The sequence below is a fragment of the Hetaerina americana genome, unplaced genomic scaffold (genome assembly GCF_022747635.1).
Source record: "Hetaerina americana unplaced genomic scaffold, ioHetAmer1.1.p SCAF_1, whole genome shotgun sequence".
In the NCBI taxonomy this organism is placed as follows: domain Eukaryota; kingdom Metazoa; phylum Arthropoda; class Insecta; order Odonata; family Calopterygidae; genus Hetaerina; species Hetaerina americana.
Window position 1 is genome coordinate 22,763,401 of NW_027286069.1, and position 26,181 is coordinate 22,789,581.

At 38.7% G+C, this 26,181-nt stretch overlaps 2 protein-coding genes across 2 annotated transcripts; one reads left to right on the plus strand and one right to left on the minus strand.

Annotated features, from left to right (window-relative positions):
• The first annotated feature begins 127 nt into the window (after positions 1 to 127).
• On the plus strand, positions 128 to 17,368 carry LOC139700618 (neuralized-like protein 4). Its single transcript, XM_071599112.1, has 5 exons — positions 128 to 279; positions 844 to 943; positions 4,999 to 5,175; positions 7,341 to 7,431; positions 16,709 to 17,368. Exons 1-5 carry the CDS (start codon positions 222 to 224, stop codon positions 16,886 to 16,888), a joined length of 606 nt encoding a protein of 201 aa, XP_071455213.1. The 5' UTR covers positions 128 to 221; the 3' UTR covers positions 16,889 to 17,368.
• A 4,705-nt stretch (positions 17,369 to 22,073) lies between these two features.
• On the minus strand, positions 22,074 to 25,912 carry LOC139700634 (cuticle protein 21-like). The gene is made up of 2 exons (XM_071599113.1): positions 25,780 to 25,912; positions 22,074 to 22,521 (listed from the first exon to the last, which is right to left on the minus strand). Exons 1-2 carry the CDS (start codon positions 25,789 to 25,791, stop codon positions 22,303 to 22,305), a joined length of 231 nt encoding a protein of 76 aa, XP_071455214.1. The 5' UTR covers positions 25,792 to 25,912; the 3' UTR covers positions 22,074 to 22,302.
• Positions 25,913 to 26,181: the final 269 nt, after the last annotated feature.

Consider the following 26,181-nt stretch of genomic DNA (forward strand, 5'->3'; position numbering starts at 1 on the left):
GTTCAGTCTATTTCTTTGTGTTAATTCCATTAGAAATACAGCTACCCAGTTGAGTGTCTGACAGTACCGCGCAATGTTTTGATACGTTGACCCTACATAAACATGGCCGAGTGCGTACGACATTTCGATGCGTTATGCCAAACTTTCCAAATATTTTGAATCAATCGGTGATGATATAATTCTCGTAATCTGTGTTATCATTCCTCTTATCCGAATTCAAAATGCAGAACTTACCATCGGCTGCTTCTAGAATGTCGGGAAATCCCTCCTTGAGAATTGGTTTGTGTTTTCTATCTTTCTCTAAATATTCAAAATGTACAACTCAAACTAGTGTAATTTATACTACAGATAATTGTACTAATCGAAAAAAATGTGCATTTACAAAGAAAGTGCCGTAAATGCAATCTTCGGAAACTTTAAATAATTGGGTGTATATTTTTCCTCATAAGTATATGTACTAATTATGAGATATCTACATTGTATATATTTTCAATAGTTAACTAAACTTGGCCCAAGAAGAGCTGACCCTCAACTCCATCTCCGCATGTACAGGCTATAGATTTTTTGGTAATATCAGCACACATTTTCCCGCAAAGTGCTCGTCTATATCACATAAACTAGCTCATTAATCTCCCTAAAATTAATAAAGAACACTGAGTAACTCTCCCTCCATTAGCCTGCGTACGCAAACCCTATGTTCGTGACTTAGTATAGGGGGGCCAAGTTCAGTTAATTAATTTCAATCATAGTCTACTCTGACCCTCAAAAATAACGTTATGATAGTTTCTGCTTCGATTATATGACGACTTTTGATGTAATGGGACACCTGATTTTTCATTCCAGATATTCCTCCGAAACAGATGGGGGAAGATCTCTATTTTCATGAGAAATGTGGGAAGAATGTTGTTTTGATCAATAGTGGATTAACAGCATACAGGAGAGAGTAAGTAGCACATGTGACGCTCTCGTTGGGGCTATAGTATTAGAAGCTTAAGGATATTTAATATTATTATTATTATAAGGTAATCTACCGGTTAAGGTAGGTTTTTGGATGGACGAACCAACCAAATATTTTGTGGCTCCTAAGAAAACACAATCCAGCAGCGTACTCTACGTAAGGTCCCTCTTCCTCTGAGTACTTCCTTCCTTCCTTCCTTCATCCCGTCCAACATCCCTATCCTGTTCCTGCCCCTTCCTCGTTTGCTTAATATTCTTCCCTCTATTACAGTCTTCAACGTCCCACTGCCGATCAGTATGCCCTTCATCCATTTTTCCTGCCTCCATAGGATTTCTCCCAACGAACCCCTCCCTTCGCCCACCATACCTCGTACTGCCTCATTTGTTTCTTCTCGGTCCATTTCACAGACTCCATTCTTCTCCACACCCTCGTTTCATAAGCCTCCAGTCTACGTCCATCCTGCTGCTTCAATGACCACGTTTCTGCACCGTACATAGCTACGCTCAATATAAAAGTTTTTACGAGTGTTTTCTTAATAACCTTACTCAACGTCCCTGTCATCAACTTCCTCCTCCTTGTGAAAGCCTTTTTACCTAGCGCAATTCTTCTCCTTACGTCCCTACTACTTTGACCGTGTTGGTCCAAAATACTGCCGAGATACGTAAACTGTTCTACCTGCTCTAGTTTTTGCCCTCCTATTTCAATGTTTAGCTTAGCCTTTTTCTTTCTAGAGAATCGCATAACCTTTGTTTTATTAATATTGATTTTCATCCCATATCTGTCACAATGAATTTCCAATTCACTCGACAATCCCCATGGCTGACTGACAAACTAAAGCTTGGTCATCAGCGAACCTAACTGATTTTACAAATTCCTCGCCCACTTTCATTCCTACCTCCAGTTCTTCCCACGCCTCTTTAATCATTTCCTCCACATATAGGTTGAACAGCATAATGGGCAATAATGCCTAGACTCCCTGTTCCCCACTCGCACCTGAGCAGTCTGAGACATGTACAGGTTGCGGATTAGCCTCCTATCCCTCCAATCTATTCCTATTTTCTGCAATATACTCATTAGTTTTTCCCAATACACTCTATCAAATGCTTTCTTGAAATCTACAAAACAGGCAAATATGCCCTGATTGCGTTCTATATTCATCTCGATGAGTGATCTCATTACTGCAATAGCATCATGGTACCTCTCCCCTTCCTAAACCCAAACTAATCATCCTTTAGATAATCATTTGCCCTACTCTCTATCCTATTTAGTTACTCTGTGTTAAATTATGCACAATTAACCAAATTTGCTTGATACATTTTGAATTAACTGGTGCCATCTGTGAGTGGAGATTTTTGTTTACATTCATTATTTGTGGTGTGTTAGAGATTATTAAAAAGGCCAAACTTATCTCCATCGCAGCTTGAACTGTTAACATTGTGCCGAACACATTATAGTAAAGTGGGCTTTGGGAGGCGTGGTCACTCCATGGGTAGAGAGTTTAGCTACTGGCCAGGTTTCTATACTGAGTGACCCATCTGGGCAACCTCAGCTTCACCCAAACCCTGTGATTTCTTGGAAACCGTGAAGGATTTGGCCTCCCTATTCTAATGTGGGAATTCCAATTGTCTTAGTACAGGTGAGATCTACCCTCTTCTATCAGTCCATCCTACAATTTGATTACTCTGTTGGTTGGGGCAGTCACGGCCTACATGGAATCTTACATTTCTACACATTAATTTTAATTTGTAAGCAATAATTTGTTTCATTGCTATTGATTAATTCTTAAAGTGACTCCCATTTTAAGATACACTTATATTTTCAAAAACTGAAACATTTTGTGAAATGAAATTTGTATTCAAATGAAGGCAATTAAAACATTGATAACAAGTAAACAGTGCTTACAGGAACCGTAATTATTGGTATTAAACCAGGTAAGGCAGGTTTTGGATGGGCAGAAGCCACCAAATAATTCTCTCGTCTCTCTCAACAAAGCACCCAACCCAACATCCTATTCTACAACAAGCACCCTTTATACTCCATATTTTGGCCATTGATAAAATGATAATACCCTCTAAACCTATTGTAATAGTATCCTAAACTTACTGAAGCATACATACTAAATGTACACCCATGACCATAAAAACATAAAAACCATAAACACAGTAATCAACCCGAAGGTCGGTTTAGTAGGTGATGGTAGAGATCACCCAGTACTAAGCCCTATACGGCGTGTGAAAATTCACACATCAGGGTAGGGGGGCCAGTTCCTTTCCCTGTGCCCTTTCCCAGGAAGACCTGGTACCCAAAAAATCACATAGCTTGGGTGGAGCTGCAGGTGCCCAGAGTGCCTTGCCCGGGAATCGAACCCGGGACCCTCTGGTCCGCAGCCCAGCGCTCTACCCACTGGACTACCGTGACCCACCCATTCCATTAGTTGAATTCAAATTGTATTCTTCTACCAGTGGATTGTTCAATGTTGAAGTATAAAGAAGAGAGACAACCACAGCAAATATTGTTAATCAACAAGGGAGACATCTTGTAGTAATGAATTCATTCTAGTAATTTACAGCATTTGTGATTATTAATGTTTCTGATGTCCATCTGCTTATTGCAACTATACCCTGCACTGCCCACCATCGATTACAGTTCCAGAGGCTTTCTTTTCATATGATTTGCAACTTATGACACCCATGACATGTACCTTAAAATGCATCGGTTTTTTAATGTAAATACATGTACATATAAATGAATGTAGAGGGTACTGTGGGTAGTTTTTGGTGAAGTGAATGTCACTTGGTGTTAATTTTGTAATGGTGTGCTTTGTAAACTGGAAGTAGGATGATTATTGTGGGTGGAGGTAAATGTTTCAAAGTAAGCTGGTCAGCATATTGGTGCTGCCATTGAAGGTGACCCATTGGAAACCTGGTGGCGATCATTGTGTGATGAATCTTGATCAGTTGATGAAAACCCTCTTCAACTCTTTCAACTCTGCTGCATGTGACAGAGTTACCAATCACGTATAAAAAATGATATGTATGCTCTCACCTTTATGCTACAGCAGAGGAACGGAGCTCATTTATCACGGTAACTGTTTGTGTTTTAAACTATCTCAAGTTGTAGGAAATTAGGGAAATTTTTAGCTGTAATATAATTACTGAAACCAACTCTGTTGCTTCTCTTAACTGTCACCTTTGACTGAGGATGCTTGCAGGATTGGTAGTGAAACTGTTGTCTGTTCAGGCCAGTAATAATGTTGAGAACCTTGATGTATGCAGAGATCAACTGATTAATGCCACAAAAATATACACCCATGAACAACATCATATGCTCTCAGATATACTCGTGTAAGTCAATACCAACTGGTCACATTATGCTGCCCATTGCTTGTTTTATAGTTGAGGGTAGAACTTCCCTTGTACTCAGCTCAAAAGTGTAAGCAGTTCATGGCATGAGAGTCATTTCCTTTCCCTCTGCCACCTGCAGTTTCCCAGGAATAATTCATACCCAAATTATTGAAGATCTTTGGTTAACCTGGGGTTGTCCTAAGTTGCCGGGGATTGAAGCCAGACCCTTCAGTTAGTAGCTGATTGCTGTACCCACTATGCTCTGCCCAATCCCTTCTATTTCAGTACTTGAAAGCTTATATAATTACGTAATATAATTGGGTTGTACACCAGACTAACAACTGGCGAATCTAATACCAATTTTCAGTCATGATGTATATTTAATTTCAATTACACATTTCTTCATTTCAGTTAATATTGTTTCTTTTTAATGATTACTGAATGATATTATTTAGATTTTAAAGATTTTTCCATGTTTTTATTCTTGGCAATAATATTCAGATTTGAGATTCAGATTAATGTCAATGCATTGAGTCTATGCTGCTACTTATCAATCGGGAAATGCATTGTGTTAAGAGAGATTTATTTCTTATTCATAAAATGATTATTTTCTTTCATTCCCAATACATTTTGTTTGATTATCAATGAATCAAAGTGTGCTATTATCTGAATATTTGTCTTATTCCTTTTCTGCAGTCCAGAAGAGGAGGCATATTATGGAGAAGTGTTCACACACCGACATCTGTTTGATAATGAACTGTTTGAAGTAACTATTGATGAGAAAATCGGCAAATGGAATAGTTACTCTTTTGGGATTGGAGTTACAGTTCAAAATCCAGCTGTTGAATTACCTCAATGGTTGCATGACATGGAGTAAGGATGATCTTCATTATATTCTGATGTCAATAAATTAAGTCTATCTATTTTTTGGAGTAACTCTTTGCAGGAAAGTTTTTAACAATATGGTACATTTTCTTGATACACTCGCTCATGTTACCATTAGGACCCACATCCAGGGGAAAATCTTTTGTTTTAATATAGCATCACATGCTTAATAATTTATATGCACCAAAATAAATTCTTAGGGAAACATAGTATTGCTAGAAATTGCGACCAAATTTCACATAAGTGTGTCCCAAGACTATGCATTCATGATACAAGTTCTATTCAAATTAAGATGAGACTTTGAATAAATATTTGATTTTATAAGTTACGCTTTAATCATGCTAATCACCTTCAAAATATATCCCTTGGCTGCCATTATCCAATGCTCCCAATGTTTTTTCCAGCTTTTGAATGCCACCTGGAAAGCTTCTTTCGGGATAGCCTTAATAAGTCTGCAGTGCAATTTTGTTGGATGTCTTCCATAGTTTCATATTGGCATCCTTTAAAAGTGGATTTGAACTTGGGAAATGGGGGAAAATTCCACCGGTGCAAGATCTGGAGAGTAGGGTGACTGGGGGATCACCGGTGTGCTGTTTTTGGTCAAAAACTCGGTAATAATCAATGATGTGTGTGCTGGTGTGTTGTCGTGATTAAAAGCATGAAGACTTGTTTTTCAACATTTGTGTGGTCTTCTTTGCGATATGGCCTGTCTTAACCTTCTCATAACCTCTATATATGGCTGCCCATTCACTGATCGTCCTTTGGGGACATATTCACAATGAATAATTTCTTCCCAATTGAAGAAAACGATCAACCTGACCTTTACGTTTGATGGCAACATCAGAGCTTTTTTGGGTTGTGGGGAAGATGGCCCCGTTCACCGTAAAGACCGTGCTTTGTCTTATATATCAATGCTATAACTCCAGATTTTGTCACTTATGAGGATTGTTTTTAAGGAGTTTTTGTCGTCGTTTGAACAATCAATCAGTTGCTGGCCGATGTCAAGACGTTTTTGCATCTGTACACTTGCTGCACAAATTGGACGCAACGAGCTGCTTGCCCGAAATTTCTGTCAAAATGTTGGAACATGATCCAACACTAATGTCAACGTCACTGGCAATGTCCCTGACAGTTAACGAAACGTTTGCTTGAATTAAATCATTCACACTGTTGACATTGATGTTCGTCCACTTGTCGGTTCTTCATCAGTCGAGTTTTGTCCAGACTGGAAGTGATTGTACCCATGAAAACACTGCCTAACTCATAGATTCATTGCCGAATGCTTCTTGAATCATTGCATAACTTTCAGTTGCACTTCTCATCTGATTAAAACAAAATTCATTGCACACGTGTAGCTTCTCTAACAACTTCATTCTCACTGAAACAAGAATTTGTGCAGAAATCTCGCACAAGAATCGCTGTTGTGCGGAGACAAGTCAAGATAGGGCCACGAGCAAGGTGTTATTTTACTTCTCACAGATGTCGCAATAAGGTGACGTTTCACTGATTGTGATCTGTCAAGCAGTTCATGTGTAGAGAGACCAATCTCATCTTTTTTGTGCAGAACTAGTATTATAAATGAACGAGTGGTCCGAGAAAGTTTTATATTAAAAAAATCCTATGTTTAAGGACTGTTTTAAATGAAAAAGTGAAGAGTTTATCAATTTTAAAATTTGGTGATCAAATTGGGTTATCTGTTCATCATGTTATTTTGCTGTCAGGGTTATAATTTCTTTTCTTTTTCTATTGGGAATGCCTAGCCGTATTCCTTTCACTGCTCTTGAACACACCCAAAAATAAAATTAATGTTGTGTAAAGCATGGAACCAATGAGTAATTTAAAAATGCACGGTGGACTTTGTTGAGTTCCATGGCAAACACTTTGTTAAAACTGCACTACTGGTTTCGCCAAATTTTGTATCCTCAGATACGCTTGTGCCACAGTAAGTGCTTTGAGCACACATGCATCACTTACTTCCACACGTACCCACCTGAGGACGCCTTAGTTGGCAAAACCATATGAAGAAATTTAGTAAATTGTGTTTTTTATGCAATTTAGTTATTTGTGGAACTTGTAAAATTTTGTATTCTGCAACACCAAAAAATTCTGTGCTCTACATTCATTTAGTTTCACTGTTTCATCTTTATTTACAGGGATTGTTCCTGGTACATGTATGGCAATGATGTTTATCATTTTGGAGACAATTTGATTGAAGGTTATGGATTTGACATCAGGAATATCAAGGTAAATATTTCATAACCCATGCAGTAATCACGCTTGGTAACCTGTAGTGTGAATTTGACTGGCTTTTGCATCTACATCTACATCAATACCCTGCAAGCCACCAAAAAGGTGTGTGGCAGGGGGTGCAGCACCAGGAGGAAAGGCTAAGGGATGAGGGGGTTACGGTTTATCAAATGGATGGGGAAAGGTAAGGGGAACCTGCAAAAAAATAAATCTATAAATATACTGGTATAACCATGCACAGTCGCTACCTTGTACGTTAATACTTATTATGTCGAGCCGGCTCCTGGGGGATTTTGATTACAAGCATTCTGGTCTCTTATTGTTCTTGGAAAAAATGACCATTTCAACCTGTCAGTCTTGCAGTCAATCTCTCTAATCTTGTATTCGTGATCCCTCTGCCCGTAATCTGTTGGGGTTCGTATTATTGTCTTGATGTCATCGGAAAAGGACCCATCTTTAAATGTTTTTAATAAGTTTAATCTATATTGTAAACGCCGCTGTGTGAGGGAATCACAGCCTAAATTTTCTAGCAAAGTAGTTACGCTACTGCGTTGGTCATAGCAATTTTTGACAAATCGTGGTTGCGTAACCTCACTGATAGCACTGATTAGTCATTATTGCCATTGGTATTGGGAATTTTGGGTTGCTGACAATAATGGTCATTTTGTACCTCTTACAATCCAGATTCGTTTATGAGTAAAACAACTCGAAAAAATAATCACCAAGTATTTAAACCCTATGCAAAAGGTTGTTTGAATAATAATTGTTATAAAAGGTCAATTTATTTATATATTCATTAAAAAATCTTTGCAGTGAAAAAGGCTTATATGTAGTTTGGTCCAGTTTTCATACAAATCATGATTAGTAATGGAAAAATGTCTCAACCTAATGATATTATCTCATGGAAATCTTTTGATTTTTTAATGGTACACATAGTAAAGGACCAAGGTATATTTTATAATATAATAATATTATATTTTTATGGGAAAAATCTCTTTGAAATAAAATTTTTTGCAATTTAAACATAGAATAAAATTAAAATGGATTCCACTCAAATATCATTTTTAAGCAGAAGTCAAGAAATACCTATTTCCTTCTGGAAGATATCTATATTTTATTATGGTCGAACCATACAATGTGGTGATTTTATTTGGGTATATTAACCCCCTACTATGAAACATTTGATGGTTCTACTTGTTGCTTTGGCTTCCTCCATTCTCATCCACCACACCCATATCCCTGGAAGCCTCCAATTAACACTCATCCTCTTGTCTCTAAAGACTCGAGTCTCATCACGTTAATAGAGCACTACGCTCCATATTGAAAGTCTTTACTAACCATTTCTTTTCATTGTTACTCATCATAACCATCATCAATTCTCTCTTCTTATCTTAAAATCTTGTGAAAAGGAAGTAAAAACAGGAATAAAAATCAAATGTGGAAGACCAAGATGATAAAATTACGGATAGGGTTGTAAGACGACGGATAGGAGACAGAAGAGTGTGATACGATCCCTGTTACCCCTGTGTGTATTACAAGAAATATTAAAAAAGTAAGGGTCGTTTTCTCATATTTAAATTATTGGTGAGTAGGAAAAAAGTTGTACACAGCATTGCTATCTATTGATTGTTTCTGAAGCCACCTAAGTTATTGTTTTGATTCAGTAGTCATTTGCCTGTGGATGATGTAGATTACAATGCCTGCTAAAATCATTGCTCCCAACAGTTGCAAAGTGCATGCTGTGATTTGATTTTCATGGATGAAAAAGGGTTTATCAGCTGCCCCAATTCATTGTGAGTTATGCCTAGTTTAAGGACCTACAGTTATGATTGAAGAAAGTTAGACAATAGTGTAATAAAGACTATTAAAAAATGGCCACACAAATGTGTATAAAGAAGAGCGTAGCGGCAGGCCCAGTATCCAGACTGATGAAATTGTTCAACATGTCGGCCAAGAACTGCGATCTGATCAATAGTAGAAGATTAGTGCTGTGGGTGATAAATTTCCTCTTGCTGGATACACCCCTATTTACATGATTGTTATGGAAAAGCTTGGATATCACTGTTGTGTGCAATGTGGGTACCGGGAATGCGCACCCAGCTACACAAAGAGAAAAAGAATTTCGAGTGTATGTACGTTTTTGGACCACTGTTGACAATACGGAGATAAATTGACCTTGCATTTGACTTGACACTGTGACTTGATGGACAACCGTTTGAAGACTACAAGGAACTCACCGCTGCTGTTGTCAACTAGTTCAATTCCCAGGCAGTGAATTTCTATGCTAAGGAATTAAAGAAGTTGGTGCAGCGTTAAGAAAAGTGCATGGAAGTGAACGGTGATCATGTAGAAGAATGAAATATGTAGGTTTGTAGGAAACTAAAACTGTTCATAAGAACATTCTGACGAATGTATTTTTTTTTATGACCAAACGGACCTAACTTATGAAATAACCTTCATATTTTATCAGTTCTTTGATTGAAAGTGGGAATAGTGGTGGGGCAAATAGGGAAAGACTTTCATGAAAATAGAGTCAGTGGAATAAAGAAGCTCTTGAATGAAGCTCTTCAATTAGACATCTAAAGAAAAAAAATCACTCAAATATGGTCATTCTGTGGTTCAGCAATGGGACCATTGGAGGAATTCGCCAAGTTTGGATCGGACACTGTTGATGGAAAGAGGGTAAAGGAAAATTGTGTAGAAAGAAAGGATCTGTTGACGGCTGAAATGATGTTAGGGAAGGAGGAAAGTTGTTAGAATTTTTGTTGAGAAATCGTAATAGTTCAAGAATATTTTAGAAAGAAGAGAAAAATGCTAGCTGAGCGGGTAAATTTAGTACGACTCAAGGTTTAAGTGGATAAAAATGTTTGGAATATCAACTGAGTTTTATTGAAAAACTTCAAAATGTCTCTATAAATTAATGATGGGTAGATATGAGATGTAAGTTAGTCATGTTATTTCCCATTTCATCTTATTGAATGCACCTCAAGCATTTGGGATTCAGATGGTTGAAATATTTGATGAAATATATAATCAAGTTTTGATTCTGAAAAAAATTTACACAAGAAAACTATCAGATTCTTAAAACATCACAAAATTTTTTTTCTTTCTAAGATGGACAATCAGATATTATAGAGGAAATAAATTTTTAAAAAGCTGGCACATAGTATTCCTTTTCTCATGCATCAATTGTGATGATAAAAGTAGAAAACAATAGGCAGTCAGACTTTTTATGCATTAGTGAACAATTAACGAAGATATATGCAGATATTTTACTTATCTGTTTTATTATTATTATTATTGATTATTTCCGTTTCTTCATGTCATATGACGTTGTAATTTGGCATGAAAACACATGCATAGACAGTTCAAAGTACAAATATATATGTTACAATTCATCCTCAAAAAATTCACCCACACTAGAGAATTATTTTATGTCTAGGATTAGCTTTTGCTTTCTTTTAAAAGAAGTTAATGATTAGGTGGACTGGATATGTATGGATATGTAGAGGAATCTCATTAAATACTGGTGAAACCCATTGCAAATAAATTTGAAACAGCAAAATATTGTAAATTAATTCATTTTTATGTTATGTAATGATTATTTTTAGTTAAATTATGCTGGCATTTAAATAAAGAACTTTATTATGACTAATGTAAATCTTTTATCATATATGATTGATTGGCAACAAACATAAAATTAATATTTTTTATTATTTTCATATTTTAGCTTCTGCAGTTGCATATATCTTTCTATGTCACTGCCCCCCCAAAAGACTGGGGTTGGGGGTGAAACCGTTGTTGCTGAAGTAATCTATGCAATGGAAATTACCGGAAGCAGAATGGAGCCTCATACTTTGCTCAACTTTTTCAGGAGTATCTCAAAGATACTTAAGTGTCTACATTAGTTTGGCTGGGACCCACCGAAACTTATCTCTGTTGTGCTTCCGCCCTAAGGGAATCAAAGAGTTTAAAGTGTATGCAAGTTAAGTGATAGGCATATTGATTGGGATGTATCATCCAATCAATAAGCTAGGTGGTGTGCCCTATCCATAGTTGTGAAAATGTAGAAATGATTAGAGTTAAGATTTTGAAAATTATTTTCAGAAATTATGAACCTCATGATGTACGAGGAGAATGCAGCCGTTAAGTGGGCAAAGGGAAAATGCATAAAAGGGAAAAAAACACTCACTTATGAATGAATATAGGCTTAAAAGCTGTACCAATGAACTTGGTCATTGTTCAAGTGTATATGCCACCAAGAAATCATAGAGAGGAAGAATGATAAGAAAGAGTTATTAGAAGGCTGTAAGAGAAAATTAGGAGTGAGGAAAGGGAGATGGTACAATAGAAGAAAGATGGAAACATCAAAAAAGGGACGACGATAGCTGCAAACAAAACTGAAAGTGCAGTAATTAGGATATGGACTCTGAAATCATGGATCACAGACAAGGTGATTAGAAAGATAGACGGAAGTAAATAGAAGAATAATCTGAGAGTTAGGTAGAAGAAAGTATGAAGAGTTTAATAGTGAACCAAAGTGGGAAACAAATAGGAGCCAAAGAAGCATGGTGGAAGATGCAGTGTGAGGGTATGAAAAGTTTGCAAAGGAAGGGTGATATTAGAGCACAGTGTAGAAAAGTGAAAGTTCTATCTGGAATTAAGAACAGAAAATCCTTGCAGTCGCAAAAAGTACTGAACCTGGGAAGATTCAAGAGAGATGAAAGGAATATTTAAGGGAACTATATGGTAAAGATGTCAGACCAGGAAGCAGGGAATAGAAAGAGAATATGATGTGTGTGAGGTGAGCTTAGGTCAAGGCATATTTGATTCCAAGAAGGGAAGGGCATTTAGGGAAACTAAACAAGGCCATGGGGGTGGATAACATTCCTGCGGAACTACTAAAAGGTTTAGGAAAATGTGGGAGGAAGAGTCTATATGGGCTGATTCATAGTATCTATGAGGAAGGAATCTGGCCGGAGGACTTTGTGAGATCAGTTTTTGTTCCTATTTCGAAAAAGGTAAAGGTTACATCATGTGAGGACTACAGGACAATAATTTTGATATCCCACGCAGCTTAAGTTGTTCTCAGGATCATAAACAAAAGGATAGAGAGTAGGGCAAATGATTACTTAGGGGATGATCAGTTTGGGTTTAGGAAGGGGAGAGGTACGTGTGATGCCATTGCAGTAATGAGATTATTAATCGAGAGGAATATAGAACACAACCAGGAGGTATTTGCCTGTTTCGTAGATTTCGAAAAAGTGTTTGATAGAGTGAATTGGGAAAAACTAATGAGTATATTGCAGAAAATAGGAATAGATTGGAGGGAAAGGAGGCTAATCTGCAACCTGTACATGTCTCAGACTGCTCAGGTGCGGGTGGGAAACGGGGAGTCCAGTTGGGCAGTGTTAGGAAGAGGTGTAAGGCAGGGTTGCCCATTATCACCATTGCTGTTCAACCTGTATGCAGAGGAAATGATCAAAGAGGCATGGGAAGAACTCGAGGTAGGAATGAAAGTGGGCGGGGAATTCGTAAAATCAGTTAGGTTCGCTGATGACCAAGCTTTAGTTTGTCAGTCAATTAAGGGGTTGCAAGCATTGCTGAGTAAATTGGACATTCAGAGCGACAGGTATGGGATGAGAATCAATATTAATAAAACAAAGGTTATGCGATTTTCTAGAAAGAAAAAGGTCAAGCTTAACATTAGAATAGGAGGGCAAAAACTAGAGCAGGTAGAACAGTTTACGTATCTCGGTAGTGTTTTGGACCAACACGGTCAAAGTAGTAGGGACGTAAGGAGAAGAATTGCGCTAGGCAAAGAGGCTTTCACAAGGAGGAGGGAGTTGATGACAGGGACTTTGAGTAAGGATGTCAAGAAAAGACTCGTAAAAACTTTGATATGGAGCGTAGCTATGTACGGTGTGGAAACGTGGTCATTGAAGTAGGAGGATAGACGTAGATTGGAGGCTTTTGAAATGTGGGTGTGGAGAAGAATGGAGAAGGTGTAATGGACAGAGAAGAAAACAAATGAGGAAGTACTTGGTATGGTGGGCGAATAGAGGGGTTTGTTGGAAGCAATCCTATGGAGGCAGGAAAAGTGGCTGAAGGGGGTATTGACCGGCAGCGGGATGTTGAAGACTGTAATAGAGGGGAGAATGTTAGGCCAACGAGGAAAGGGCAGGAACAAGATAGGGATGTTGGACGGGATGAAGGGAGGAAGAAAGTACTCAGAGCTGAAGAGGGACCTGATATAGAATAGGATTCTGGATTGTGTTTTGTTTTGGTAGGAGTCACAAAATATTTATTTGGTAGTTGTGTCCATCCAAAAACCTACCTTAACCGGTAGATTACCTAATAATATAATTATATTTGAGACAAACAAATGTGCAAATAAGTGCAGTGAAAATGCTTTCAATTCAAGTGTAGACTCTAATGTGAGGATTTGGTTGTGGGATCGTGTTTGTGAAAAGAGAAAAATAACTTTTTTTTCTCTTATTTTGGCAATGGGCATTATTAGCAAGCCTGAACTGAAGCTATATGGTACCAAGGAATAAATATTTTTTTTAGGAAAAACTTGCTCATTATAATGGAATTTCACAAAGTATCAGCCTTCAACTGTCTCTCAAATCAGAAAAATTAGGTCACTGCTGTAACTGCTATGTATATCATTTGGAAAAACATATACCATGGCAAAATATTTCCATAGATTTAAGCCTAATGCTTTTCAAAGGAAGGCTTTGAATAAAACAACATCTAATCTGAATAGAAATACTCCTGAGTTAATTATTAGGAAATATCAAAAGAGTAAATTGATAAACTGTACAACAGGAAACAATCCCGTTTAGCTAAGTTAGCCATATATATTTCTCCCACATCTACAGAAAATCAGCCACAGTGGCGAAGATTCCCTTTCCTTGGCCACTTGTCATTAAAAGTGCAAAGAATCCTCCCTAAAGAAAAGGTAAGACCGGCCTTCTACAATAAAACCAAATTAAGCAACCTGTCATGCCACATGAAGGACCGAATTGAACCCCTTACACAAGAGTGGGGTGTACAAACTCCTTTGCAAAGACTGCAACCGGATCTACATAGTCCAGATGGGAAGTAGATTTGAGACGAGAATAAAGGAGCACTGAGCATGCTTTAGAAATAACATCTTTACCTCACTCTACACCAAACACCTCTGAGAGATTGTGGCCACTGCAGTAATTTCATCCCCGAAATCCTGCACTTTGAGAAGAAAGGTCATTGCCTCTATGTCTGGAGCAATTAGAAATACTTCAGCGCATGGATTACAGAGGAGATGTTTTGAGCAACGAATTTCTTTACCCTTCACGTTCCCGGCACCCCTCTGCCAACTAACCTTACACCAAGAAGTCTATTCAACAATGTAGTAACACCTCATCCCAGCCCGCTACTTAATCACCTGACACATTACCCAGTGCCATTCTCCCTGTCCCCCACCGTCTGCTAAACTACCAATTTCCCTACTCCTCTGCCAACTAACCCAATACCAAGCAAATAGTTTTCAACATTGTATTAATCCCTCCTCCCAGCCTGCTACTTAATTACCATTACCAATCCTCCTCTTTAGCCTCCAGCCATAAAAATTTTTTCCCCCCTTCTTCCTACCTCATCCAATCCTTTCCTTCCTCCCTCCACTTTAACTCTGCCCAGAGATATACAGGTATATATATATATATATATATATATATATATATATATATATATATATATATATATACTGTGTTTGACCTGTCAATTTTACCTTAAGATGTCATAATATAACAAAACCTGGGTCGTAAATAAATTTTCTAATTGGCAAGTTAATTTTCAATTTCAATGGAAATATTCCATTAAATTCCAAAGGCGCTTTGAACATTTCAAACAAAAAGGAAGTCTTAGTCTTTGGCTGTAGTCGTATTTTATCAAATAATGCATTTTTACACTGATTCCCATCATATTTTGTAATATGATTTGCTATATAATAAATAAACCTGTCTGATTATTATATTAAAATAATATATGCATGTAGGGACAAATTTAAATGATTAATTCATTTTAAAATGTAGCCAGTTTAAAAACTCACCGTGAGGCTATGACTTGGGAAAAATTAAATCAGCACTGAAAGGGTTAATCTTTGCCTGACATGATTTTTCTTCAACTCAACACTATAATAATAATCCTATCTTTATTTCCACGTACTTACTTCCTCCCTTCATTCCATCATACATGCCTATCCTATTCCTGCCCTTTTCTCATTTGCTTAACATTCTCCCCTCTATCACAGTCTTCCTGATCTCACTGCCAATCAATATGCTTTTCATCCATTTTTCCCGCCTTCTTATGATTTCTCCCAGCAATCCCCTCTCCCCCAACACCATACCCAGTACTTCATCATTTATTTTCCTTTCAGTCCACTTTACCTTCTCCACTCCCGCATTTCAATTGACTCCTATGATCCTGCTTCACTGTGTTTTTACACCTTACATAACTATGTTCCATGTCAAAGTTTTAACTAACCTTTTCCTAATATCCTTACTTGACGTCCCTGTCATCAATTCTTTCATAGTGGAAATTTATTTGCCTAATGCAATTCTTCTCCTAATGTCCTTCCTTTTGACCATATTGGCCCAACCTACTTTTGAGATAAGTTAACTTTTCCACCTGCTCTAGCTCTGCTAAAAATTGAATAAATTTTATTTGTTTTACCAGGGCAGTTAATAATTAACATTTTATATTAAATATAGGGGTCGCGGTAGTCCAGTGGGTAGAGCGTTGGACTGCTGACCGGAGGGTCCTGGGTTCGATTCCCGGGCAAGGCACTCTGGGCACCTGCAGCTCCACCCAAGCTAAAGTGATTTTTCGGGTATTAGATCTTCCTGGGAAACCATAACCCCTATCCTGATGTGTGAATTTCACACACCGTATAGGGCTTAGTACTGGGTGAACTCTGCCATCACCTACTAAACCAACCTTCGGGGTGATTACTGTGTTTATGGTTTTTTTTATCTTAAATATACATGTAATATCTGATCACAGCTATGTATACCACCAAAAAATAAGACAATATGCAGTATTAGGCATAATATATTTTCCCACTTTATGATGGCATTGACGATTCTCAAAGGTTATAGAATGGAAAGAAAACGGTTGCTGCAAGAATACTGACATGATACTTTTTTTAAGTTTTGATGAATACACACGATGGAATGAATTATTAGGTTGTAATACATGCGCACGTACAATACCTATTACTCTGTCTTTACAGGAAGGCGATCGACTTGGAGTTATGAGGAAGGATAATGGTACATTGCATTTTTTCTTAAATGACGTTGATATGGGCCCCTCAGTCACAGACGTGCCATCAGGTGTTTATGGTATTATTGACATTGGCGGTTGCACTGTGCGTGCCACAATCGTTTCTTCATCAACTCCAATTTCAAGATGATCAAACGAAGGAACACTTTGTCTGTCAATTTTCGTCTCTTACAGAATGTGTATCTTTTAACCGTATATTCCCATGCACGTAACCAGTACATGGGGATGTCTCAGTATTCTCTTTTGCTGAGCTTTTGCTAGCATTTCTTGAAATGTGGGTGTGTTGACTAGCGTTTGAAGGAAACTGAAAAAATCAAAAAAGCACCATTCCTGCCTTGGGCTTGAGGCTTGGCATTGATGTTGACGTGGTTAAAAGTTTGCTGGAATCATTAAGGAAACTACATATGTGTGTGGAGACATCTGTTATGGTCATAAAAAAACTAAGAATTTTTTATGTGCTAAATAGCTGGATTCATATCTATAAATTTTTTTGTGTGTGTGACCATAGAAAGTGTTGTGTTTGTAACAAATTTTAAAATTGGGTACCTATTTGTATAAATGTTGGATTTCCAGAACCTGATCCTTTCTAAAACCTAAATTCTGACCAATGTTTTTTGACCATGGTCATTTTTGTCTAATTTGATTTACACTTATTGCTCTTCCAAATTTTCTTGTTTTAATGCAAACATGAAATAAATCGTTTCTATGGGTACGTTGAAAAGGATATTATTATTGCTCTGGTGTGAGTGACCGATGGAGAGTTGGTGTTAAGAAGAGGAGTGAGACAACGTCGTTCATTATCACCTGTGCTGTTCATTTATGTGGAGGAATTACCGTATTTTCCCATCGATAACAAGTGCGTTATCTATATAAAAATGTTCAGATGATCGAAAAAATGTTGATGCGCGTTAAGCAATGAAAATTGAAAAATATCCAAATATGGACGTATTTTTACACACACACATCTGATATAGACGTATTTTTACACACACTATACATAATTTTTACGCGCATATATATATATATATATATATATATATATATATATATATATATATATATATCTTCGGCGACGCACAAATATATGAAAACACAGATGTAGATTTTTAGAATATAGAGACACAAAGAAAGGACACTCACAATATGTTATTTGACGTTCTGAAGACGATACCAAACGAATCTCGCTTTTTGTAGTCTGAAGCTTCTTTGGGGTGATCGGAGATTAGTGTGATGGAAGCTGTAAATGTTTTCGTAACATATTGAAATCCAAAACAAAAATATCTGACAGAGTATCTGACTGGCTGATTGATTGATTTCGGAATAACCCGGGCCCAACATTCGTCCGAAGGTTGGGGAAAAGAACTTAGTTCATGAATCGGTGCAAGAGGTTTGTGTGCAATTCGCTAAGAGGTACGAGTTTAGTTTTAACAAGTTTATCCAATGGTTGAAATATTCGACCGCACGCCAGTGCAGATCCTCAACTGAAATGTATTTTCATCTTCCCTGTAAAGAATCAAGTATCACCTAAGATCCATTATGAAGAAAAATAAACTGAATTCACTTGCACTCATTTGCATTGAAGCAAATTTAACAAGATCTGTCCACTTCAGTGAAACAATTGAAGCTTTCCCTTAGAAAAAAGCGAGAAGTAAGGAATTCTGGTAGTTATTTCAAATTGAAATTTGTAAATCAACTTTTTGAGGGGGTTAGGTGACGTAGAACTGGGTAATTCGGCCTTGGGAGTAGACATAAATGAATCAGGCCCAGCATAGTTGGATTTCTACTAGCATTAGAGTAAAAAAAATTTACATATTACGCACAGAGTACTGAACCTGAAGAAAAGTGTTGAGAAAAAAGAGTCCCCTTTTTCCTGGCTCCGGACCACTCTTAATCAAAGACAGTTGGGGAGGCATCCGTCTCTCCCCCACACCAGAGTCCACGCCTCGGCTACAATTAATTCATTATTGAAAACAACTATATGCATCTAATAAACAATTGAGGTAATTATTTTCGGAAGCTAAATATGACAATTTACTCGGGATTGTTGAGTAGGCATTCTTCTTTTCCATTCAAATGAGACGTGCTTTGAGCAAGATTTATTTCGTTTGGTTCTTAATCATTCAAATACCTACTTTATGATCTCTACGATCACGAAGGTAGTTCGTTCTCTAGACTATATAAATAAATTTAATTAGGCATTTGTAACTCTGAATTTTTCAGAACGAGATGACGTGAAAGGTGAGTCCCATTACAAAAACCACCCTACCCACCAATAGGGATAGGCAGAAGTTTCGGCATACAAGATCAAAGAAAGACCGGACTGATATTATTGTGCGCAAACCGTTCGACGGATCTAAACGAGACACATTGCGCCATCTAGCGACACATCTGACGACTAAAACGAGAGGTGGTGCGTTTGTTTACGTCGATTCGTTACGCAGCAGCAGCTTAACTGTAAGCAGTATCTTAACCTGTTCGTGGCCGCGTGCAACGGCAGCAATTAAGGAGCTAGAGCAACAGCCTGTGTGCGTGACATTTTGTTTCAAACTTGGCAAAAGTGCTACGGGGACATTAGAATGATTCAGCAAGCCTTTTGTTTATGAAGCTATGAGTTGAAGCCGGTGGTTTGAGTGGTACAGTCGTTTTCAATCGGGCAGAACATCGACAGATGAAGATTCGCGAACGGGGCGGCCTTCCACTTCGACAGACCCCTACCATTTCAAATTGGTGAACGATTTGGTGCGGGCAAATCGTCGTTTAACTGTTAGAGAGATAGCCGAGGAAGTGAAAATTAGTTTTGGATCCTGTCAGACAATTTTGACAGACATTTTGGGCATGATGCGCGTCCCACGGGTGCTGACTGATGAACAGAGACAAAAACGTGTGGACATTTGTCAGGAACTCCTGGATCGAGCCAATGCCGACCCAGAGTTACTTAAATCCGTCGTAACCGTTGACGAAACCTGGGTTTACGGTTATGATGTTGAGACAAAGGCCCAGTCTTCTGGTCCTCATTCTCCGCGACCAAAGAAAGCTCGCATGTCCCGGTCCAATGTGAAGGTCATGCTGGTGTGTTTCTTCGATCGGTAAGGGGAGATTCATTACGAATACGTCCCTCAAGGTCAAACCGTCAACAAAGATTTCTACTTAAAGGTTATGAAGAGGCTGAGAGTCGAAAGAGGCCGGACATGTGGAGAAACAATGCATGGCGTTCCCACCACGATAACGCGCCGGCTCATACGGCGCTGATCGTGACAGAGTTTTTCGCCAGAACCGGAACTTCCACTATCTCGCAGCCACTGTTCTCTCTTGACGTGGCTCCATCAGACTTTTTTTGTTTCCAAAGTTAAAAATCAGCCTTGAAAGGGCGCCGATTCGACTCTATTGCGGATATTAAAACTAATTGTACGGCGGATCTGAAGAGGATCCCTAAGGCGGCTTACCAGGCAGGGTTCGAGAGCTGGAAGAAACGTTGGCAAAGTGTCGTCAGCCAAGGCATGAACTTTGAGGGCGACAAGTTCGATCAAGCTATATTCGCTGATATAAACAAGTTATAAAATCAGTCCTGTCTTTTTTCATCACACCTTATAATCGCCGATAAGTGCAGATCAAGAAGATCAGTCTGGTGTTAACTGCCTCAGCTTCGGAGGAGTGTGGAAGTCACGGTATTGGCGGCAGTACTGCGATGTGGAAGGAAACGGTAAACCACCACCTTATTCTTCCTAGCAGATGCAGCCTATCGTTCAAATAAGGTGGATGTAGGTTTACAGTAAACAAATGAAAGTGCCTATCTCTTGATCTATGCAAATGTTGGCTGAACGAAGAGCAATATCACAAGATATGAAGGTGACAGTTATTACAAAACTTAGCCACACAATTAGGTCAGCACCCAATGTTATCCATAAGAAGAGCCTCTTGATCCATTTACTTGATGCGAATACGTTATTTGAACCATAAGTTCATCCTGATTTCAATCAAAGTATGCGAAAATCAGAGAACTTCCATGAAATATAGCATTCGAGTCATATTTATCTTTTACGATGCATCGCCAAGATGGTCTAGGACAGAGGGAAAAACCACTGAATAGAACCTTAAGGTCAGCTTGATAGTGGAGGTCGAGGAGTAACCTCATGTTAAACCCTTTTGCTTATGAAATCCACCAATGAATTCTCCTTTCATCGTGGTAGAAACAGTTTTCCCGGACTTTTCTGGTTTGGTTCGGAGTGCCCAGACACATCGCCCGGATTACAACCAGGGACTCTTCGCTAAATAACCGAACGTCAGGGGATCGAGATGGTGCGGGGGGCTAACGTACTGGCTTCCCACCCAGAGGGCGCGGGTTCAAATCCCGGCGGTGTTGAATATTTTTCAGAGGTATCTCGATCCCTACTTGAGGTGCTTTGTGGAGGGCACTTTGAGTGAGTACGCCGTCCGTCGGATGGGACGTTAAGCTGCGGATCCCTTTGGTGCCTTTCGTAAAGAGTAGGCTAATGCCGACGCCGGGTTTCTCTCCACTCTTCATCCTTTCCTGTCCATCCCCTATGGCGCAAATGACCTCAGTTGTCGGTCGCCTCCCTTAAAAACAACTACCCCCCCAAACGTCAGTAGCCCAGTTGGCTTCAACGCGGAAGCATTGGAAAGAAACCCTTGACCACTTACTTGCCCATTCCGTCCTCGCGTGTTGCGATGGGTCCAGACAACTGAATCTTCGGATTCTCTCTCTTCATACGTTTAGAACGTGATCAGTTAACTGAACTGCTCCGATTACTTTCCATTCGCGTTACCTGATCGAGACGAACACTTCCTAAAGCGCACACGTCAACTCGCAAGGAAACAAAACGAACCATAAACTGGAAGTGGAGAAAAAAATTGATCACTTCACCTTTAGTGAAAACTCAATTTCAAGATGAATTGTAATCGAAATCATCGAAAGAAAGGGCTCTGGTCCATGTTTTCTTATGTCCTCCCTAGCTCTACGAGTAATTGATGAGACGTCATGAACCCTAAAGTTTGGCTTGATGTTTGGGGGCAGAGCTCCATACTACGGCGAGTGAAATCCACACATTTACAGGGCATTAGTTGGTTCCGTAGTAAGAAGATATGGCACCCGAAAAAAATCACACAGCATGGATTAAGCTTAGGGTACCCAGGGGAGTGACCAGGGGTCGAACCAGGGACCTCTGGTCAATAAACACATCTCTCTAACCACTGGACTAGCACAACTCTTTTATTTAGTTTCTCGATGAGACGTGATATAAAAGCGGAAATTTGTGGAAGAGGATCGCTTTGTGAGATAAATAAAAACACAATGGCAATTAACTCTACTGCTTATGGAAATTTAATAGACATCTTTTTGCGTTGACGAGGGAAATAAAAAAACAAACAATCAATCTTTTTGCGTGTCCTTGCGCTCTCCGTCACTGGAGAATAGCGAGGGTGGGTGTGTGTTCGAAATTTCTCATTCTTGTTCTGAAAATTGATTTCGTTTTGTTGCTGCTGTGCTGGTGGTCTCGTCTCCTCCTTTGGCGCTCGCTCGTGCCCTCCTCAGTACTTGATTGAGTAGCCGTGCTGCTCAACTGGCTCCACCTCGTAGGCCACGTGGTATCCAGTGTGGTAGGCCACGGGGGCGGGCACGACGGCGGGGGCAGCGTAGGCGACGGCAACGGGAGCGGCGACGGGGGCGGAGTAGGCAAGTACGGCGGTGGCGGCTGGAGGACCGGCGGGGGCGGCCACGGCCAGGGCGAGGACGGCTGCGAAGACCACCTGAATGGGGTTGGAGTGGCAAGGTGAGGATGGGCACGGCAGTAGCGTTAGTGACGGAAGGAGAAAGGGGGTAGAACCCTCCCATTAGGAGATTCTACCTCCCTCTTCTGCATATACCACTTCTTCAAACCTCCGAAACGGTCAGAAGTAAAACGTCAAAACCTCAAGGAAGACTTCTTTTCGTTCAAGGTTAGGTATATAGTATTAGTTGTTTAGACAAAAGACAATCTAAAATTACCGTAACGTGAATAAATATAACACCAACGCTGTGCGACTGACCGAAACCTTCTAAGAGTAGGAGGGATTCGTTTCTTCGAAATAAAATACTTGTTTAAACAAAAGACAATCTAAAAATTACCATGACGACGTATTCCCTGAAATCTTTAGGAGGAGAAGGAGAGACTGCGTTTCGTTTCGTTCAAGTCTTCTTTCGTTAGTTGCAAGGTTTAAATGAAGAAAAAAAATTCCATGACAACCAAACAAATCGATCTAAATAAACACGGGAGAAAAATCAAAATGGATACTGGCGATAGGAAGATCCTTTTCTCCTGATTCTTTACGAGAATCCGTTTTTTGTTTAACGTGGAGTCAGTCCACACTAAAGAAAGTCAGACGATGGTCTGAAATTCTGAATATATTTACTCTTTATTCTGTTATCAATCGAACGCACGCGGTTTCAAAATTCAACTAGAACGAAGAATTTTAGAACCAACTTTGACAAAACAACCATAACCGGAAATCTTCTCAAGATTTTAATGGAAATCCGGGAATTATCGAAACATAGACTGGTTTATTTGGAATTCAATCAAAAAAATATCGAAAGATTTCTAGTTGGCCAGCCTGGTAGACGAAGCCGAAAAACACTATTCGGATTCAATTGATTCCATTCCTGACAGAGGTGAGACATTCCAAGAAAACGCAGTATTCCTCACCGTTCCTCGTATGACAATATCTATGTGTTGACCCTAAACAATACACATGCAACTCCTCACATTTAGAAGTCCTCGCCATAAGTCTGCGGGTTCATAGAACAATTGGAAATAGAAGTCTAATGTATTTTTAACGCTACTTTATTATCTTACGTCTATATATTATTTAGGTGGTCGAAGAGACTCCATAGTCTCAATCTCGTCCCAAATTACAGACGAATATCTAAATTCAGGCGCGATCCAGTTTACTATCGTAGTTTTCAGAGAAACATTGAGCTAGGCGCTTGCAGTGCGTCAATTGCCGTATTATTTTATTTTAATGAGATAATCTAATTAAAAATGACGTGATTCTTGTCTTAGCAATCACTTTTTTACTGGTAATAAGTACCCAATTATGTATTTGACACGAAATGTACTAAGGATGATTTAAAAACCAATTGCCACTATTATTATAATTACTGAAACTGGACCAGCCGGATTTCACTTGTCTGAAGAATTTGACCTACTGGAGAATATTGTTCCTTTTTGCATTCCCCCCCTTTTTTTGAAGAAACAATAAATTGTGATAAATATTGAAAAAATCAGATTTAAATGAACGCAACTTTGATAAAATGAGCAATATTTTCCAAAGAATTTTAAAGTCAAAATTCTGCTTATTAAGTTTTGCGATTACCTTTAATCTTTTTCTATCAAAAATATAAATAGTGCAATTAATCATAATTAGATCGTTATCTTGCTCAATTTTTCTCACATTCAAGTCGCAGTTCGAAATCTCTTTTTCTCTCTATATTTTCAATAAATCATTTAAATTTTAACGAAACGGATGTTATTCATCTCATGCGATAGATTAGATTTTCCTCAAAATTTAGAAACCACACGAGTTTCACTTTTTCAATTACCTTTGAGAAGGAAAGATTAATTCCCGGTCATTGAAAAAATCGTAATCGCTTTATGATTTACCATGTATCATATCGATTTACCGCACCTCTAGATCAGTTTTATTTTCTCGCATAAGGATGGAAGGGAAATATTTAAACACTGCAACGCAGAGATAAAATTGAAACGGTATTTCACACGAATTCATGAATCAATAAGTTAATTGGTCACCCTTTCGAAGACAACCTTGTTATTGGTGAAATCTGAAACGAATTATTTAGAAATTTTCAACTTGGGCACTCATCAAATCGATTTATCCAACGCTCTTGTGAACGCCCAAAGCTCCATTCACGAGTTCTGTGGTTAGTATAACGATTGGTACTATTGGCTATTAATTAATAACGACGCAATATTAATTAATAGTGGCGTATTAGCTAATTTAAATATTATGTTTTGTTGACTGATATCTGTCAAATATAAAAGAGAAGGCTTCACAGAACCTAATAAAACAAGGATTAGATCACTCAAAAATGATGCGCAATTGAAATAGTGACAGCCTCTCTAACCCACCGTGATGAAATTCACGAAAAAATAGAGTTCATAGAGACATGGAAGGATTCAATTTTAAAATCGCATTTTCGACACAGAACCAAAGGACCCGAATTATTTGGGCTCTTGCAGAAGTTAATTAATGCATATATATACACATATAAATAAATAAATATATAAATAAATAATAATTATATACATAAATAAATAAATATAATTATATATATATATATGTATATGATTTCGTCGAAGCAACACGGGAATGTTGAATAACAAACTTTGACAGCAACAAACAATATAAGAACACAAAAAGATCGCTCACACGTTATTTCATGATCATTTCGACGGAACTGATTACTTCTCTTTCTTCCGATGAAGACGGAACTGAATTCCGCCGAAATGATCAAGATATAACGAGTGAGTGATCTTTTTATGTGTTCTTATATTGTTTGTTGTTGTCCAAGTTTGTTTTTATACACAACAAATTGTGCACGGAACATGAACAGGGACGTAGTCAAATCAACTCTACAGATCACGTAATTATTCCCTTGACAATCAAAAGAGTAGGAATACATATTTTTTTCTCGCGTTGGAAAAATACTGCATGTACCTGCACCGCGCGCACTGGGCATACAAACAAACAAAAGTAAAAAAACAAAAGAGAACCGATCAGGCGTCAAATTTTCGATAGTTATTTAAACGATAGTTAAATAAATTCCATATCAAAATCGTCTCGATTAGGGCAACTCAACTCAACGCGTAATCCTTGGAGTTGTTCAAGACGTTTCAGGCGATCACATTCTCAGATGGAAACCCGGCGAGAGAGCAGGGTGAGGATGAGGGTGATGAGATGAAAACAAAAAACAAACAAACACAGAAACAAACGAATGACTCGGTCACTTACGAGCTTGTACATGGTGATGGTGCGGTTGACGCTGTTGCTTTAAGTTGTCGGGAAGTGAGGTTGTCGAGTTCGCTGATTTGCGATTGGTACTTTGGGAACTCGACGTCCTGGCTTTATATATGTAAACCGGGGTGGGGCAGCGACAGACGAAGATCCCAGGGCGTGTGGGGAGGGTTGGACACAAGAGGAGGAGAGGGGGTGGGTCCGGAGGAGGGTGAAGTTGGGTTGGGTCCCTGGGAGAGGGGACGCGATCTCCGTGGAGAGGACCACTAGGGTGAGAGAGAGGTGTGGGGGGATGATAATGAGGAGAGAGGGGTGTACTCTCAACCCTCCTTCCACGCCCCCCCTCTCCCGTCCCTATCCGAGGATACCTCGGATGGTTGGAGCCCCGCCCTGCTCCAA